General features: G+C 38.6%; 1 protein-coding gene and 1 long non-coding RNA gene across 2 annotated transcripts in view; one reads left to right on the forward strand and one right to left on the reverse strand.

The window, feature by feature from the left end:
• Positions 1 to 10748, reverse strand: part of LOC125501149 — a 15607-nt gene extending 4859 nt beyond the window's left edge. The window contains exon 1 of the long non-coding RNA XR_007278669.1: positions 10601 to 10748. This is a non-coding gene — a long non-coding RNA (uncharacterized LOC125501149). The remainder of the gene's footprint in view (positions 1 to 10600) is intronic.
• Positions 3294 to 16555, forward strand: LOC105687251 (growth/differentiation factor 8). The gene is made up of 3 exons (XM_012402716.3): positions 3294 to 7842; positions 14864 to 15545; positions 15785 to 16555. The coding sequence occupies exons 1-3, from the start codon at positions 7446 to 7448 to the stop codon at positions 16002 to 16004; spliced, it is 1299 nt and encodes a 432-aa protein (XP_012258139.2). The 5' UTR covers positions 3294 to 7445; the 3' UTR covers positions 16005 to 16555.
• The last annotated feature ends 2345 nt before the right edge of the window (positions 16556 to 18900 follow it).

The raw sequence follows: 18900 nt of genomic DNA on the forward strand, positions 1-18900 counted from the left end.
TAAATAACGTATTATTGACAATAAACAAAAAAATATAAAGAAGGACGGTTTTTTATTTTCTATTTTTCATTCTCTCTCCCCGATAAGAACCGCGAGAACGCTGCTTCTTCACCTCGCCTCCATTTACAATTGAGAGAAGTACGTTAACTGAACGAAGGAGCGATGATGATAACGATACAATACATACGTATCGTGCTTGGAACAAAGCGGTTATTTTTCTAGAAATTACTCGATTAATAACTAATTATAATTACCCATTATAAGATAATACGTATATTTATAAATTCTTCATCTCCGTATAATGTGCGTCTACACGTCTACGCACGCTTGTACGTACGGTACGTAATTTATAATCGAGCGGAGTTTAAAAGTCTCGGCGCTCCCGATCATCGACAATTATTCGCGAAATGAATATAGAAAAATTAGTCTCGAGCCTTCGCCGATTACTTCCGACGACCCTGAAACGATCGTTCGATTTATCCCGCCGCAGGTCACCGCAAAAATCAATCCTTCTCCCGTTCACCTTTTATCTTTTTTCGATTCAACCTTCAAATTTCTCCGATAACGTGGAAAAAAAAACACGCCGAACATTTACGTGGCCTCCGAAATACAATACCGTAAAACTAATCGAACGATTAACGTTTCGTGGAAAAAATTATTTCTCATTCTGACGGTGATTTTACGCACAAAATGACGCACGAAATTTCAACGTGCAGCGAATAATTCGGTGCATTATATCTCTTTATTGTTTGTACGGAACGTATAATAGCGCTGCAGGATATAGAAGTATTTTGACGGGCTAGTCTGACTGACCATTAATTTTATAGAGCTTGTGGGACAAGCAGTTCCGAACGCACGATAAAGTATAAAAGCACACTAGGGAATTATCATGCAGATTCCGCTACGGAATCGAAAACTTTCATCTTTCAGGGGAGAAGAATTAGTTTTTTCTTATTTTGCCGATCGGCGATCCCTTCCCTTCTGATCAGTTTTACCGAAATAAATGCCCTAAGTTTTTGGAGGATTAGAAAAAAAAAACCAATAAAAAAAAAAATAGAGAGAGAGAGAGAGAGAGAAAGTGGATAAAAAAGAACTGTGGTTTGAAAATGATGTTAATAATATACGCGGTACGTCTGGGCGCAGTCGGCTGCGGTAGCCATGGGGTTTGAATTTTTTTTCTTTCCCTTTTTTAATTTCCTTAATTTTTTTTTCATCCATTTTTCGTCTCCTTCTTTTGACAGCTGTTCGGCTCGGGTATATATATATATATACCGGTCGCATGCGTGCGACCGACTTCACGACGATTATTTCATTTTATTTATTTATTTTTATTTCGTTCCGAATAATATTTTCGTCCCTTTCGAATTAAAAATTTCCTCCAACACGTATATCTACTCGTGGGACAATTCGAGAGAAACACTCAATTTTCGAATGGCGAAGAATGAGAAAAAATGAAAATGAAAAAATGAAAAAACGCACCGTATTCGTGTAAATTGAATAAATGAAACTCGGTAGAGAAAATAAAGAGGGAGAGAAAGAGGAAAAAAAAAAAAAACAGAAAAAAACCAAGAAGATGGACACGTTTTCCCGGCGCCTATATACTTTTACGTGCACGGCTCTACACGAACATATTTCATATGTGCAGTGTTTTTTAGGCGTCATTAGTTATTTTTTCGTTTTTTCTCATTCGGATTCACCCTGCAGATGACCGAGAATTTTCTTCTAACGCAACTCGATCTGCACCTGCTTAGCGACGACTGACGACGAGTTTGCCCTACACGATGCGGGGGGTTACCATAATGTAGCGGTTAACTAATCCAAAAGAGGCAACGAAAACCAAAACAAAAAAAATAAATAAAAATAAAAACAAACAGCCATAAAAAATCGATATAAAAAATCAAGAAAATTCTCTCATTATGTGTATGTTATATGTACGCGTGTATATGCGGCTGGCTCGTTATCCTTTAAACGTCCTTCGAGATACGGTTATTTTTCAAAAGAGTTATCACTTCGCGTTTGGATTTTGTGTAAGAAAACGAGAGAGAGAAAAAAAAAAAAATAAAAACAAACAAACACATCACCGGAGAGAATGAATTAATTTGGAATATTTTTGTATCACTGTTTTGTTCTCGCTTCGGCTACCGTTCGAGATTATCGTTTGTGTATACACGTACATGTTTGAAAAATTTCAAGATCAAATAGAAGACTGAAAATAAAATTATTTCATCACGGTTTTATTGAGTTGTATTGTTATATTTGTAAACGTCGCCGTGTGTATTACAAAAATTTTCAATTGAATGATATGAAATTTAATATACCATGAATAAAAGAAAAATAAATAAATAAATAAATAAATAAATTGAAGATTAGAAAAAACAAAACAGAGATCATCGACTATTAAATTATCCGTCTATATGTACATAATATAAAATAATTATGGATAGATATTATTAACTACCGAAAATATGTGTTATCTTATCGCGCGTTTGAATTAGAAATAAAAGAAGAGAAATGGTGACAAATCAAACATATGCCTATGTGTCGTATAAGAAGTTTATTTATTCATGAGAATAATTAAATGAAATTGAAATGGGGGAAAAAAAAATAAATTAACAAAAAGATCTCACACGGTAAAAGTGCGGTGCGGTTCCGACACGTCCATTATGTACGGGCATGTCGACTATAGGGGAAGATTTTTCTATTCTTTGATGATGATGTTTTTTTTTCATCCTCTACTTTCCGAAATTTTTACGTATGCGAATTATTTTATTTTTTTTTTTTTCATCGTTCATCGATACCGTACGGTGTATAAAATGAGATGGGTATGCACCGGTGACAACGAGGAATGGTCGAAGAATCTTTTTTTCTGATTTTGTGAGACGAAATGTGGAGAGTGAGATAGGTGTTTTTTTTTTTTTTGCAACGTGTGTCGTACCTACGTACGAACGCGTACGTACGTAGAGTACTTACGGATCGTATATACGGACGGAATATATGCGGAGAGGACCGGGTTCTTCTGACTCAGTGCTTGACAGGCCAGCAAGCTCATAGCATCCATTCCACTTTTGTCCACTTGCCCACTTGCCGCCTTAAACTTTTTGAACACCTAAAACGATCGTATTCGTCACTTGACGGATCAGCCCTTCTTTTTTATCTCATTCTTAACATCCGTCTCTCTCGCTCCCCATCTCTCTCCCACGCATTTCTCTTCTCTCTCTCTCTCTCTCTCCTCTCTCTCTTCATCTCTCTCCTTCCAAAGCTCCCTCCCTCTGCCTCCCCCCGTATTCCTCCTCTTCTTTTCTCTCTCTCTCTCTCTCTCTCCCTCTCTCTCTGTCTCTCTCTCCCTCCCTCTTTCTCTTTCTACTGTGTCTGTCCGTCTGGTCCATCTCGCGTGTTCGCCGGGTCGGTCGTTATATGATATGATATCGCGAATATTTAAGACGTAAGAAGTTTTTTTTTTTTCTTTCCACTTCTTCTCTTCTTCATTCTTCTCCCACCCTTTCTTTTGTTCGTCATTTTCTTCTCTCTCCATTTTTCGGATTTTCCATTTTTCGTTTTAACTTTTTTCAATCATTCTTCGCACACGTACACCTCACCTATACGTACACACTCTTGCTCCGCGCGCCATCGATTCGATCGTTGAAATTTTTCGATTCCTATTCCACATCGGTACGATTCTCATCGGATAACGTGTTTCTCTTTATCTCGTTTTTCGTCAGCTTCTCTACATTTTTTTTCTTCGGTTTTTTTCGTTTTTTTTTTTTTATTCTTCTAACGTGAATCGCATACATCTGCAGTTGCAGCAGCAGCAACAGCGGAAGCTGTAGGTGCGGCACTGACAGCGGCGGAAGAAAGTTTATCCATTTTTTCATCCTCTTTTCATTTTCCGTACGATTTTGCCGAAAATAAGTGGAGAAAATCGAAGGAAAATTCGTACAGCGAGTCAATTTTTCTCGTATAAAATATTATACACGCCTCATGCGCTTCGGTGCGAAGTTGAACTCGAAACGGAAGCGAAAAAAATAAAATCAAGTAAAATAGGAAAGGAAATTGACGAGAAATAGAGAGGGAAAAAATGAATGAAGGACAAAAAAAAATGGGAAAAAAAGAAAATAAACTATAACGAATAAATAAATAAATCGATCGAATAAATTGTTGGATAGATGCGAGGTGGCGATCCAACGAAGAGATATAAAAAAAAGAAGAAGAAGAAGAAAAAGAAAGTGTGTGAAATTATTATAAATGAAAAGCGAATGAAATAAGAATTTCGAAAAAAATTATAAATAAAATCGAAATCGAAATCGAAATCAAAATCAAAATCAAAAAAAAAAAAAAAAAAGTACAGTAGCCGTGCGTTCGATGGCAGTGGTGGTGGTTGGGTGGTTGGTGGTGGTAGTTTGTGAGCCTGCAGTTGTGTATAAAAAGTTACCTCCTTCAATCTTGCAGCGCGTTGCAAGGTTATAGTTTGTACGCGAAGTTCCTGCAGTTAGTAGTTAGCAGCAGCAGCAGCAGCCGCCAGCAGCTTCAGCAGCAGCAGCAGAAGCAGAAAGAGAAACGGAAAAGAAAGAAGAAGAAGAAGAAGAAACGAGACGGGATAGGAGAGAAAAGAAAAAACGGAGAAAACGAAAATTAATAAAAAAAAAAACAAACAAACAAACAAATTTAACCGAGTTGAACAACAACGAATTAATAAAAAACGATAGAATTAATATCGGTAGGAGACCGAGAACTCGGACGAATCTTCGGATCTTTCTCGACATTTTGACGTGCGATTATCTTGAAAACTGCATCGTTCGCCTCGTTTAATTATCATTAATGTGCGAAAATTAATCGAACGTTTAAAAAAAAAAAAAAAAACAAGAAAATGACGTAGATCGAGAAACTTACTCTACGATAATATCGGATGCGTTATTATTTTTCGAAAGATCGAAATACTAAACGGATCATTTTCACGGACAAATTCATTTTCAAACGAAGTACGTGTCCGACGCTCTTTTACTCAAAACAGCCACTAATTAAACTGCAGCGGTGAAGTGAACGGAAATTGTTATTATTTTTTTAATTCATTTATTTTTATTATCCTCTCTTTCACCACGAACATAATGTGATGAAAATTAATAAAAATCACCTCCGTCGATCAACCCACACGTACGGTACATATTGAATACATCCGAAGAGAAAAAAAACTGAAATAAAAACCAAAAAGAAATAAAGAACATTCGCCAAAGAATAATCCTGCGTTACTCGATCTCGTGTGTAATTTATTTAACGCACAAATTTTTAATCGTAATTATTTTTCGATCAGATGTTGAAATTGAAAAATAAAAAAAACCAAAAGACTCGATACACGTAGACAGTGATATTGTTTATCGAAGAGAAAGAAAAAAAGATCAATCTTTTTTTTCTTTTTTTTTTTTTTTTTTTTTTTTTTAAGTTCACAGTTACCAATGGTAAAATGAAAAATAATTGTGACCTGAAATAAAATAATGAGAATAACGACGGTAATAATAATATCGATATTAACGACACGGTGACAAGTTAATGACAACAATATTTGGAAAGAAAATAAGAAGCGAACAACAAAAAAAGAAGAAAAAGAAGAAGAAGAAATCCCGACGTTTCGAACATCGGAGAAGAGAAAAAACCTACAATTTTTCAAATAAAGAAAGTCAAGAGAGGTGGGGGGGGGAGGAAGAGTCGTTGGTTCTTTTTTCACTTCTTCTAACAATACAACACAAGTGCGTAAATGCAAGTAATACCGTTGTTGCAGTTGAAGCCGGTGCGGGATAGAAAATTGACGCGGTTGCGAGCGAGGAAAAATTAATTTCTCCATCTCCGAATCGTTTGACTTGGCTGAAAATTTTTCAACTTCAATTTCCACCTTATTCCCCAAGCGACTGGTGAATAACGAACGAATTTTTTTATTCAAATCGTCGGAAGTTGATGAAAAAATTGCGTGCACCATTATAGGCGACGGAAATCAGAATCAGAATCAGAATCCGAATCGGAATCTTAATCGGAATCGGATGTAATCGAGCGAACCGAGGAGTAAATTTCGAAAAGAGAGGAGATAATCGAAGGCGAAGAAAAGAAGAAAAGGAGAGGCTGCTGCAGCGGCAGCAGGTGCATTTCTATCTATACACACCGAGTGAAAAAAACTGAAACAGTTAATCGTGAAGAAGGTTTGCCAGTTGACCATTAAAATGAACATCATCGATCCTCGAGCAAAACGAGTTTCAGTGAGTTTAGCGAACCGCGCTACGGAGGACGTTATCATCGTACCAGTTTGAAAATAAAACGATTTAATACAATATACTTTACACGTATACACACACACACACACACCGTATACGTACACACCCGCCACACGTTACATTATTATCATTATTATTAAAAACATCGTATTGAAGTGCTTCGAACGTTACACATCGTTTAGGTGTATAATATACGTACACATTACACGTCTACCCTCTTTTCATTATTTTATTTTATTTCATTTCAATCATTTTCCTCTCTCTTTTCTTTTCCATAACCCCCTTTATTAATTTATTTAATTAATCGGTAATTGATTTCTTTTTTTTCGCAATTTCTTCTTTTTTTTTCCCAATCTCATCCCCGAAACGTCCCTCAAAAGTATTATTATTTCATACATAATTCATCAGATCGGTATACGATCGGTCGAAATTTAGATTTTCAAAAAAATTAATTAAGAAAACAGAAAAGAAAGTTCTCAATATAATTTTCAAGCTTTATTTTCGAATCGTCGTTATTACTGTTACTGTTATTATTATCATTATAATTATTATTATAAAATAAATAAATTTTTCGCTCCTCTTCTTCAATTTATTTATTTATTCGTTCGAGGGTTTTTGCAAAACTGATTTCTGAACCGATGTGAAATTTTTCTTATTACTTTTGAAAAACTATTTCGAATATTTTTGTTGTTCTTCTCAGAGAAGACGCGCCAAAAGGTACTTTTCATCGTCATCGTCGTCGTCATTGTCATTATCGTAGTTTTTTAAAAAATATTATCATCATATATTATACTGACGATAAAAGAAGTGTTTTATTACAAAGAAATTGTGAAGGTGATGTGATAATAGAAGAATTTTTTTTTCTAATTAAATAAATAATTAAAAAAATACGATCAAATTTGAAAAATAAATGATAAAAATCGATCGGAGGATAAACTGACATAGCAAAAAAAAAAGAAACCAAAAAAAAAATAGAGAGAAAGGGAGAGAGAGTAAAAAAATTTTGTGTAGTAATGTGTACGATTGATAATATTGGAAATAAAAGGTCGAAAGAAAATTAAATTTAAAAAATTAACCCGAATTGAAAAAGTGACAAACAGTTGAAAAGTGGTAACCGCAGTTGTTGAGTATACCAGTTTTAAATCGATCCAAGGGTAATAAAAAGTAAGAGTAAAATTTAAGCGAAAAAATATGTCGAGATTATTGGTATTGGGTTTGGTGCTTCTCGGAGCATTGGACGGTATAAGTTTGAGCCGAAACAACGACGACAAATCGTCGTCGAGAAGAACGACTTTGGTAGCGTACGCTGCCGGTAGCTGCAACGCCTGTCGCATGCACGAAGACATAAGGGCGTTAAGTCTGCAGGCTATAAAAGTGCAGATACTTTCCAAACTTGGATTAAAACAAGCGCCGAATATGACCGGCAGGGCACTGCCGAAAATACCGCCGATATCCAGACTGATGGACATGTACGGCATACAATCCGATCAACCGATCATGGACCAACTGGAGCCGGGGATCACCAGACACGAGGAAGTCGACGAGTACGCGGCAAAAACCGAGAACGTCATCGCCCTGGCGCAACCGCGTGAGTAACAACCCTCAGATTCTATTCGGGGTGTGTCTGTCTGTCTGTCTATCCATCTCTCATCCCCCTTCGGTCGTCGAAATCGGACGAAACGAGCCGCCAATTGACGGAACGAAACCGACGCCGCGACTCCCCTACCTGTACCCGCGGTACATAGATCCTATGTATGTACGCAATATGTACGTGTAACTAAGCTCGTCGTTTTCTCTCGTCAATTTCTTATTATGGAAAAGCTGGAACGGTAAGGCCCTGCGGACCCCCGGCGTCTGCGGCAACGCGGATTCTTAGGCGCCCGCTGACCGGTGGGGCCAGTCCAGGGCACCACCACGCATCAGGACGAGTTTCACGACCTGAAACCCCCTCCTGATTGCACCCCCTCGTCCCCCCTCGTCCCCCCCCCCCCCCCCGATCATCTCCTCCCCTCTTTTTTCTCTATCTCCGCCATTCTATGCGCGGTTTGTCCGCAACGATTCGCATCCGTCTCTTAATAATGTGCGACAATGGCATCGCGGACGACGACGGCGCGGGGCCCAAAAAATGAGTGCGAAAATTTGACCTTTTTCGGATTTTCCGAAGACGGGCGTCGGCGTTGTTGTTGTTGTTGTTTTTTTTTTATGTTTCTTATTTTTTTTTTTTATTTTTATTCAACGGAGAACAGGAGTCGGGGGAGGGCGATCCCTTTTCGGGGCGAAAAAAATAAAAGTGGGAGAAGCGAAAGAACAATCGTCTGAGATTTCCGTAAAATTATCGTATTGCACACACGCGCGATATTATCGCGAGGGAACGTGTAATTGAAAATCGAGTTCTAAAGTCGTGAAGAGGGAATCGTGCGAACGATCGTGTAGTTGAATTCATTATAAATATAATTCAACATAGTATCGCCTCTTATCGTAATCTCGTTGTGAGTGATTTTTTTTAGAAAACCGTTTCTTTTCGTTTCGTTTTATTTCTTCGATTTTTCATACATGTTCTTGTTGTTTTTTTTCTCTCTCTCTCTCTCCTCATCTTCTTCTTATTCTTCTTCTTCTTCTTCTTCTTCTGCTTCGACAAATTCTCCGATCATCCGTTTTTTTTCCTTCGTTTTACAAAACGTATGTAATTACACACGTTACACGTTCGCACGATCGACGCGTTATACATACATATATATATATAACTCGCGCATATATTGTACATAAATTTTACATAAAAACTTGTAATAATGTGGAAGACGCCAACGATCAGGAACTGTCAAGGGGTTATCTCGATGAAACTACACGTGGCAATTGCCGTCTAATATTATCTGTTTTATTCTATACATTTTGCTACTATCTATTCCCCCCGTTTTTCTATTTATTTATTCATCATCGCCCCGAGGTTTTCCTTCCTCCTCTTCTATTTCCACTTCTTCGCTCTCTCTCTCTCCCTCTCTCATCCTCCTCCCGATCATTTTAAGCGAGGCGTCGGTGCGAAAAATTTCACCTCGCCCGCACCGAAAAAGACTCTGCGAAAAGCGAGAAACGGCTCGCTCGCTCGCGAGAGCGTGTAGTATCGGTACCTCGTCGCGAATCGAGAGCGGCCGATTGCGAGCCCCGAGAAATGAAAATGTGGGGAAAAACAGCGCGGCGGTACATATTTTAACGGGGGGACACGAGACGACTAGACGCGTGTGCGGGGACTATTTGGTCAAGGTCACGGTCGTTTTACAGCCTAGGTCAGGCCCATCGTTTCATTATCGTATTAAGCCGACATTACCGGACTCCCGGGGGCTCCTGGGGAAAGAGGAGAGAGGCTGCGGGGGAGGGGGGGGGGCCGAGAGGGGGGCAGGGGGGAGGGGGGGAGGGGGAGGCCGTCCGGCAGGAGGGCCACAGATTTCACTCTCTAGTATCATCTAGACTATCGCGCTTCTAGACTAGACGTTATTATATACCTGTTTACAGCTGCGGCTGTGTGCGCGTATGTATGTATGTATGTATGTATACGTATACGTATACGGGGTAGCGTACGTGCTACGCGGCGCACACCTACGTCGCCGGCAATATCGTAGCGTTAGAATAATATTTTTCTTTTCAACCTCTGTTTACCCTCCGATTCGGCTGAATAATTATCTCCGGTAATTTCTCGGTGGGCCTCGAAATCGACACCGTCGATTTTCACGAAAAACTGCGCCCCTTGCCGACGAATGTTATAGAACGGTTGCGAAACTTCGAAATATAGAAAAAAAAAAAAAAAAAAATCATTCGAAATAACGAGAACGACGAGAAGAAGACGATCGAAGATGACGAAAAAAAAAGAAAAGAATTTGATAAATTGAAAATCGGAGCGTATATAATTAAACGCGTGTACTTGTTGTGTACTTGTTGTGCATCGAGTCGATCGGATCGCGAGGCTCTGAATGGAGCCATTAATTGCGGATACATTGACACACGCGTGATTAAATGTACCTATATACGTAACGACGCGTATTTATCGTAAATTTTTTCACGCGGAGAGCAGCTGCAGCAGATCATATTTATCGATATGTATATATATGTATATACATATGAACGTATTATACGTATAATTTATTTAAATATTTCAATCGTAATTTATACGTACGTATATGAGAAATTATGTAATTATATATACATACGATACGTACGAACGACGACGTGTGCGTTTGAAATGTACAACTGCACTCGCGAAATCGTTCGTTGATATCGACGTAAACGGACGGGGATACGGGGTGACAAATTTCAGATAATCCTTATATTATAGGCAGAAAATAATTATTCCCTACCTAAGAAGTAGCTCGGGAGGAGCGACGCGTCGAACGGGGTGCGCTTTACGCAGCTGTCGTAATAATACCATAGATACACGTAACGATCGGTTTGATTTTTCAACGCGATCCGAAGAGCACTGAAACAAGAAAGGTCAAGGCTTTCGATTCAGGTCATAACGTCCAGTCTCTCCCCCCCGTCGCCCCCCCCCCTTCCCCCCCTTCCCTCTCCCTCTCTCTCCTCTTTTTCTCTCCTCTTCGCAATTTAATACGAGGTATTTCACGTTCGATCGATCGCTCATTTCGTTTTATTACATTTTCTTCGCATCTCATTTGTCGCCTCATCTTTTTCTTATTTATTTATTTATTTATTTATTTTCTTTCTTTCTTTCTTTCTTTCTTTCTCTCACTACCCGGATTTTTTGAAATCGTCGTTATCGTCACCGAAGAGTTACATGCAGATTCCCTCGGTTCTTTTTACCTTCATTTTTTTTTTTTTTCTCAATTTCTCCGCTCGGCGAACGCCCGACGTTGGAATCGGATTGGAAAAATTTCGGCGTTATTTCTGCGCTCCCGTTTCTCTCGCCGATAAGAAATTCCACAATCGGAGAGAAACCGAGTGTCGAAAGTGGAGAACCATCGACAACGGTTTGAACGGAAATCGGGGGCCGCCCGATCGGCCGCAACCCGCGATGATGCAAATCCGCGTGACGCGGGTTGCTCTTCGCCAGGCGCCGAAGCCGCCCCCAATTCTCTGGACACGCGTAACGTTAAATTAGGAATCTGTAGGATCCGTTGGGGTGGTTTTTTCCTTTTTTTCGAAATCCTCCATTTTCTTTTTAATTTTTATTTCTTATTTTTTATTTGGAAAAATCTCAAGCCAATCGCGACGTCGTCATGCCGCGCGTTCTAATCGAATGGGGTAACTTCTGGGAGAGTGTAAATTTTTCTAAAAAAAGAAAAAAAAAAAAAAAAAAAAACAACGGTTGCGGTCAAACCCGCGTACGGACGTACATCTTTTATTTGTAAATATTACGGTATACGATACATATGTATACCCATGTACGTACGTTATGTATATTCGACGGAGGCAGGCGCACATGGCTATATATACATATATGTATATATAAAATCGCACAGTGGTTCGCATCTGCGATTTTATTTATCAAAAAAAAAAAAAAAAAATCAAACGAAACGAGGAAAATCGACGTTGGGCGAGAGGGTCGCAACCGGGGAAAAAATCATCGATGATTCCCGACAGATAAAATCAGAGGAGGGAGGCAAAGAAAAAAAAAAAGAGAGAGCAAACGAAAAAATCTAAAATAACGCGTTCGATAAATGGATTCGAAGAACGGAATAACGGGGGTGGAAGGCGAAGGGGGGGGGGGGATGGGGTGGTACCGGTATTATATAAATTATATTTTTATTACTCCGTATCCCCAACGGGGGGAGGAAGAAAACGACGAGAGAAACGACTAGGAGGCGGACGAGGCGAGGTTCGCCGTACGGTGCGGGCATCAGGTTGGTCGACTACGTTAATTTTGGGGTTCAACGCACTAGGAGTCCGGGCTGTTTGAGGTCGGGTAGTTTCGCTAGTCTCACGCAACGGGCTTCATTTTGTTTGATTTTTTTTTCTTTTTTCTTCATTTTTTTCTTCATTTTTTTTTATTTTATTCCTTCCTTTACTCCTCTCTTTTCGCCCGTCTGGCTCTCCACCCGACCGATGTAACATACAGTCGCCGGGGCCGTTCTTCACCTCAAACCTCCTAAAAACCCTCCTCGTGCGATTCCTTTTTTGCTGGTTGTTGGTTTTTTTTTTCTTCCTTTTTTTTTTCTTTTTTTTTCTGGGGGGGGGGGGGGGGGATGGGGGAGGGGTTTCTTTTTTTTTTTTTTTTTATTCATCAACTCCGCAACGTCCGCGAATTCGTTCGCCTCGGCGCTCGGCACCCCCCGCTGCATCGTGCACCGCGAAAATGCACGGCTCTCTCCCCCCCCAAAACCGATTCGAACTTCCACGAAATAGAAGAGCGCGCGTTCGCCCAAGGTTTATCGAATCCTGCCTCCTTTTTCTTTCTATTATTATCCTTCCCTCCTGACTTCACGTTTTTCCTTATCCTTTCTTCGTATCGTCGACGCATACGACGTCGCAAAGCGTAGCGCGCTTATATTCGCCGTGCACCGTATCGACTTTTTTTAGATTTCTTCTTTTCTCATCCTTTTCGAGAATCGAAGGAAATTATTCAATTTTTCAATCGCGGCAAGAGGAGGGCGGGGGGGGGGGGGGGGGGCGGGGATAAAACGCGATCGCTGTCGTATCGAATTACGCGTAACCATTTTTCGCTCCAATTTGATTGATTATTTTTTGTTTACTTTTCAATTTCGGAACGTCCAAAAATTACCGCATACAATTATGCAACCGAGAGATTATTCGTACGACGGAGGCGGCCGTTGAGAAAGAGAAATAAAATAAAAATGGAAAAATTTTGCATCGATTACGAGTGGCGATTAAAAAAAACTTCGACGCACGTAATTTAACATCGACTTTGCTATTGTTGCATCGATGATATTATACGTTAATTGCAACGCGGGGTGGGGGGGGGGGGGGGGGGAGGGGCAGAGAAAAAAAAAAAAAAATCAAGAAATTTCGATCGCACACAACACGGAGTGAAAATTCCACCGCGACGAGGTCAAATCGTATCAATTATTCTTCGCTCATTTATAGACAGTTAAAGTTGAATTATATATATAGACACGTATATCGCGATAACCAACCACCCGTACAGTATACACGCGTGCACGTATATCGCCATTGTTTTATTACGGGGGAACAAAAAATTCAACCATCTCACTGTTATCGTAAATTATATATATGTATATATATATATATATATATATATATATATATATATGTATATTATAAAAATTGCGTTGTTCGAAAGTGGTCGTTTTTTTTTTTTTTTTTCCCACACATTCGAACGCACGCGCCAGTAAAAAAATCAACCGGAATCGAATTCAATGGGAATAATAAAGGAGTCGACGAACGAATAAAATTCACCCTCGAATCAATTAATCAATCGAACTCCGATTAACTCCGATTAATTCGCCGAGAGAGAAAAGATAAAAGTATCTAGCGAAAGAAAAAAAAAGAAAACTGAAAACAATTATATCTTCTCGAAAGTGGAAAAATTAATGCGAACCAACGACGAAGCGAGAAATTTTCTCGCCCATTTTTTCTTCCCGCTCTGAAATTCGCGAACGATTTTTTTCGCAAAAATTCGCGTTTCGCCGGAGGGCCGTGGGATGTGGGCAGGTTCCGGTGAATTCGACGCGTGTAAATGAAACGATTCGTTCAGTTCGTCATTTCGACCTTCTCGTCGTCGCGTCGAAGCGAAAGCGATGTGGGGAGAAAAAAAAAAATAAAAATGGAAATAAATAGAAGGTGATAAAATAAAAGGTCGAAAAATAGGAGATGAGAAAAATAAAGAAAACGGCGGGCGCGTCGGCATTCGTTTCCTGGTCATCCGAATCGGTTTCGAAGAAACGCCAGCCTCGCATTCGTACGAGTGTGACCCGAGTAGAGCAAACTTCGCCGCGAGTCTCGTAGGTATAACACTACACTATATTTAAACTCGTACGCCCGTTAGTCTCGGGAGGCCTGAAATATCGTCGTCTCTTTTTCCGTCTCACGGTAGATATTTCTCGCGCGAAATACCGTAGCCGCGTGCGACCTGTATAGTTATACATACGTGCGGTGTACGTACGTACGTACGCGGAGCGTGTGCTTTTTTCGCACGTGTAAGTACATATACGTATACGCGTACAAGAGCGGCGTACCGCCGGGGCGGTGAACGCGCACGTAATTCCTCATCGTAGTCCGCGCCGCGGTGTTTCACCTTCAAACATTGTTATGGCACGGAGTACCGGACCGAGCTACGTGCATCGTTTCTATGTACGAAAAAGCGAGGAGGCGAATCGAAAACACGCGCTACGCGCGTTCGAGGAACGTGCCTCGAAATCAACAAACGCCCCGACCTCGTCGTCGTCGTCGTCGTCACGTATCCCGTGCGACGAGTTTTCAAACTCACCCGATAACAAATCTCACAATGTCAGCTGACAAAAGAAAACGGACGGGGGAAAAATACAAAATACAAAATACAAAATAAAACGACAACAACAACAACATCGAGGCGAGGCGAGAATCGCCCCTCGAGAGCCAAGATGCAGACGACGCGGCGAGGAAACGAGCGAAATTTTCAGAACTGTTTCTCCTTCGTTTTTTTACAGATCCGCGACTCAGGCACTCCAAGGGCAACCTGGACGTCCTGTACTTCAAATTTTCCGACAAGATCGTCCAGCACCGCGTGACGGAGGCGAAATTGTCCCTCTGGATCTGGGGTGGCGGCGGCGGCGGCGGCGGCGGCGGCGTCGGCGAATCTCACGAGAACCCAGGGGACCCGGCGACGAGGTCGGCGGGCTTCCCGGAACAGGAGAACCTCAACAAGGGTCCGATAACCGTGACGCTGCAGAGGATAGTGAAGGGCACCGCGGAGAACGGCGGTCCCGTTCTCGGTCCCCCGTTGACCACGAAACACCCGAGACCCGACAGAAACGGCGGCGACTGGATAGCGATTGACGTGAAAAAAATGGTGGCTCACTGGTTCAAACATCCCCGTGAAAATTTGGGCGTTGCCGTGAAACTCGCGGGGAGCAACGGGCCTCAGACGCTGCAGCAGCAGCAGCACGTAAGGAGGAGCAATTTCAAGTTGCTCGAACTTGACCCAGACGCCGAACACACGCCGTATTTAGACGTGGAGATCGAAGACGTGGAGGCGAGAAGAGGAGGACGGGTGAAGAGAACCGTTGGATTGAATTGCGACGAGGCTACGCAGGAGTCGAGGTGCTGCCGTTACAAACTGACCGTGGATTTCGAAAAATTTGGCTGGGACTGGATCATCGCCCCAAAAAGGTACCGTTCGCCCCCCCCAATCACTTACCTATGCACAATGTAGATTAGTCAACGACAGGGAGATCGGCCGATCCGGAGGGCGATGAGAAATAAAAATCGAGCGCGCGGTCGACTCTCCTCTCTTCGTCGGGGGTGGTTTTCCCGTCGTATCTCTGTTGTCCGTGTGATAAAATTCCTTGCTTAAAAATAAATATATATGTGTGTATATATTTTTATATTTCTCTCGATGTTCGTTACAGATACGATGCCAACTACTGTTCCGGTGATTGTCCGATGGCGTTTATGCCGGAGTATCCGAATACGCACATAGTAAGTTTAGCCGAACCGCCGAATAATTCTGGTCCATGTTGCGCCGCCCGTAAATTATCCCAAATATCGATGTTGTACTTCGACAGCGAGTACCAAATAGTGTTCACTAAAATTCCCGGTATGGTCGTCGAACGTTGCGGATGCTCCTAGTCCTCGGAAATATATCGACGCGAGGAATTTTCAATTTTCAATTTTTTTTTTTTTTTCTTTTTTTTCATCTTCAGACAAAAATTGAAAATTTCCAATCTAGATGTACAACTGTATCATACGTAGATATATATATATATTATAATTAACGATAAAAGAAAAATTCACAAACGAAACGGTAAAAAAAAACAACGTTAAAATCGACAAAAAAAAATCGATAAAATAATTCGTCAAATTTTACACGTTCCCATAATATTTCGATATACCGATTTGAAAGAAAATAATCGAGAAAATTGAAAAGAAAAAAAACTATAATAATCAAAAACTAAAAAAAAACTCGAACGAGTAATAATCCGAGAATTGAAAATCGATAAACGAAAATTCGTATGCACCTTGAATACCCAATTTCCATTCAATGTCATTGATTAGGTATAAATCGTACGTGTTTAATGAGCGTACATTTAATTTGTATTGTCGTATAAGTGTATACATATATAGAAAAAAGATAAAATTAGAACACGATTAAATTATTAGACGAAGAAATAGAACGAAACGAAGAAGCAGAAGTAGGCGAAAAAAATAATCAGGTTCACTTTACGTTGTCGGATGAACTTGATTAATTTTTTTTTTTTTTTTTTGCCCGATTAATAATGAAAATTCCTTCAAATTAAATTGTAGTTAGTTAGTATTAGTTAGTTAATATACATCTGATAACATTGAGAAATGTATAATTAGCTCATTTACCCTATACGTATATTATATTATATATATATAAAAAAAGGCATCCGCGCGATTAAAATCGGGCAATTAATTAATGACGAAGATGTTAAGTTCCTATTATATAGCGTCCCGGTATTATAAACTAAATAAACATATATGTATACATATATATTATACAATAATTATACATATATATGTATAAACATATAAATTCTTTCCAAATGGACTACGATAATGCACCAATTTTTTACTTTTTTTTTCTACTTATTCTTACAATTAGTCGTAATACGTATTATAACGATATTAATATTAATATTGATAATAATAATTATTATTAAAAATAATACTAATAAACATAATCTGTACAGTTTGCGCTCTAACGAAAGAGAGGAGAATAGAAAGAAAAAAGAACCATTTATTTTTTTCTATTCAAATTTCAACGATATCGTATATAAGGGAACAAAAAAATTAGTAAATAAATAAATGAACTAATAAATAACTAAATCAATAAATAAATAAACAAATAAATAAACAAATAAATAAATAAATAAATAAATAAGTCTACTATCGAACTATCGAAGAAAAAAAATTTTATTTATTTTTTGTTCCTTCTTTGGAGTTTTTTTTTTATTTCTTTTATTTTTTATCTCAGTAATCATAATTGTAATAAAATCTATTCGTATACCGACCCCCGTCATGTATTTATACACCTATAAATATAATATACCTGTAGTACATAGCTTTATACAATATACGTAAATTTCTGTAATCAATTCGTCACCGATCAAATGTCGTCACCGTCACTATCATTATCATCATCATTATTATCATTGTTGTTGTTATTATTATTATTATTATCATAAATATTGTCATAATTATTATTATTATCTCATTACTAGATTTGAAATTATTAGCTGTTATGATACCGTAAACGTACGTACACCTATTATACTTTAATATTAAATATATACTCTACACGTGTAATAATAATATTAATAATAATCATGATATACATACAAACATGCATACATTATATATACACACATACATACTGTAGAAATTAATTTATACATCTGTAAAACGAAAAAAACCATAAAATATTTACATATAAATAAACATACGTACATTATTAAATACATATATACGTATATACTGTGTATAGTATATATGCTATTATTATTAAATACACGAGAAAGCAACCGTTTTATTAATTAGAAGAAAGAAAAATAAATAATTGTATGAATAAAATGATTGAAAAAAAAAAAATGAAAAAAAGAAAAAAATCATCAAAACGAATAACAAATAATATACGTGAGTTATACATTTATGGGAATTACACGATATGTAAAATAATATTTCAGTCCACCATTCTGGAAAAAAAATTCGAAAAAGAAAAGAAATAAAGAGAGAGAAGTTTTTGAAACGTGACGGAAGTAAAAGAAAAAATGAAAAATAATACAACGAGTATAGAATAACGATGAATATAAAATAGGTATTTCTGGAGAAAACTCATTGGATTTAATTTCATTAATTTGTATTCGGTTTTTTGTTTGTTTTTTTTCCGTTTTCCGTTTCCTTCAAATAAAAATAACTACAACAATAGTATACGTACCAACGAAAACGATAATGGAAATGAAAAGGAATCGGGTGAATACGCGTTAATTTATATAAGAAAAATGATCGACCTATCCGCATCGGAATTATTGACGTGTACATATATTTACACAAACAATACATATGTAATTATATATCTATCGTTGCATTATACATACGTACGTTGCTTATTTTAATCAAATCAGTGCTCTCAATTTCATGGAACCGAAACCGATAATTATTTCTCTCATTATATACGTATACACGCAACGTACGCATATTACCATACACTTACGTGTATGTATACATACGTATACGTTATGTACAGAACTTATATAGGTTATAAGGATAAAAATAGATTAAACCTAATTGGAATTTACTACGTCAACGTATACATACGTACGCATAGGTATGTATACGCGTTTATTTACCAACGATTCAATTTATTTATCCGCGTGATATTTTTAGTTTTAACCTTTTTTTTTTTTTCTCCCCTCCTCCATTTCGTTCGGAAAATTTTCACACGACGAATGGAACGAATTTAAATTTGCCGAATCGAAAAATAACGGGATTTTGGATTTCTTTT

This window comes from Athalia rosae, chromosome 5 (assembly GCF_917208135.1).
Source record: "Athalia rosae chromosome 5, iyAthRosa1.1, whole genome shotgun sequence".
NCBI lineage: Eukaryota > Metazoa > Arthropoda > Insecta > Hymenoptera > Athaliidae > Athalia > Athalia rosae.

Coding starts and splice junctions, on each gene's coding strand:
- LOC105687251 (XM_012402716.3), top strand. CDS start 7,446: ATGTCGAGATTATTGGTATTGGGTTTGGTGCTTCTCGGAGCATTGGAC. Junction 7,843..14,863: donor CATCGCCCTGGCGCAACCGC/GTGAGTAACAAC, acceptor GTTTTTTTACAG/ATCCGCGACTCAGGCACTCC. Junction 15,546..15,784: donor TGGATCATCGCCCCAAAAAG/GTACCGTTCGCC, acceptor TGTTCGTTACAG/ATACGATGCCAACTACTGTT.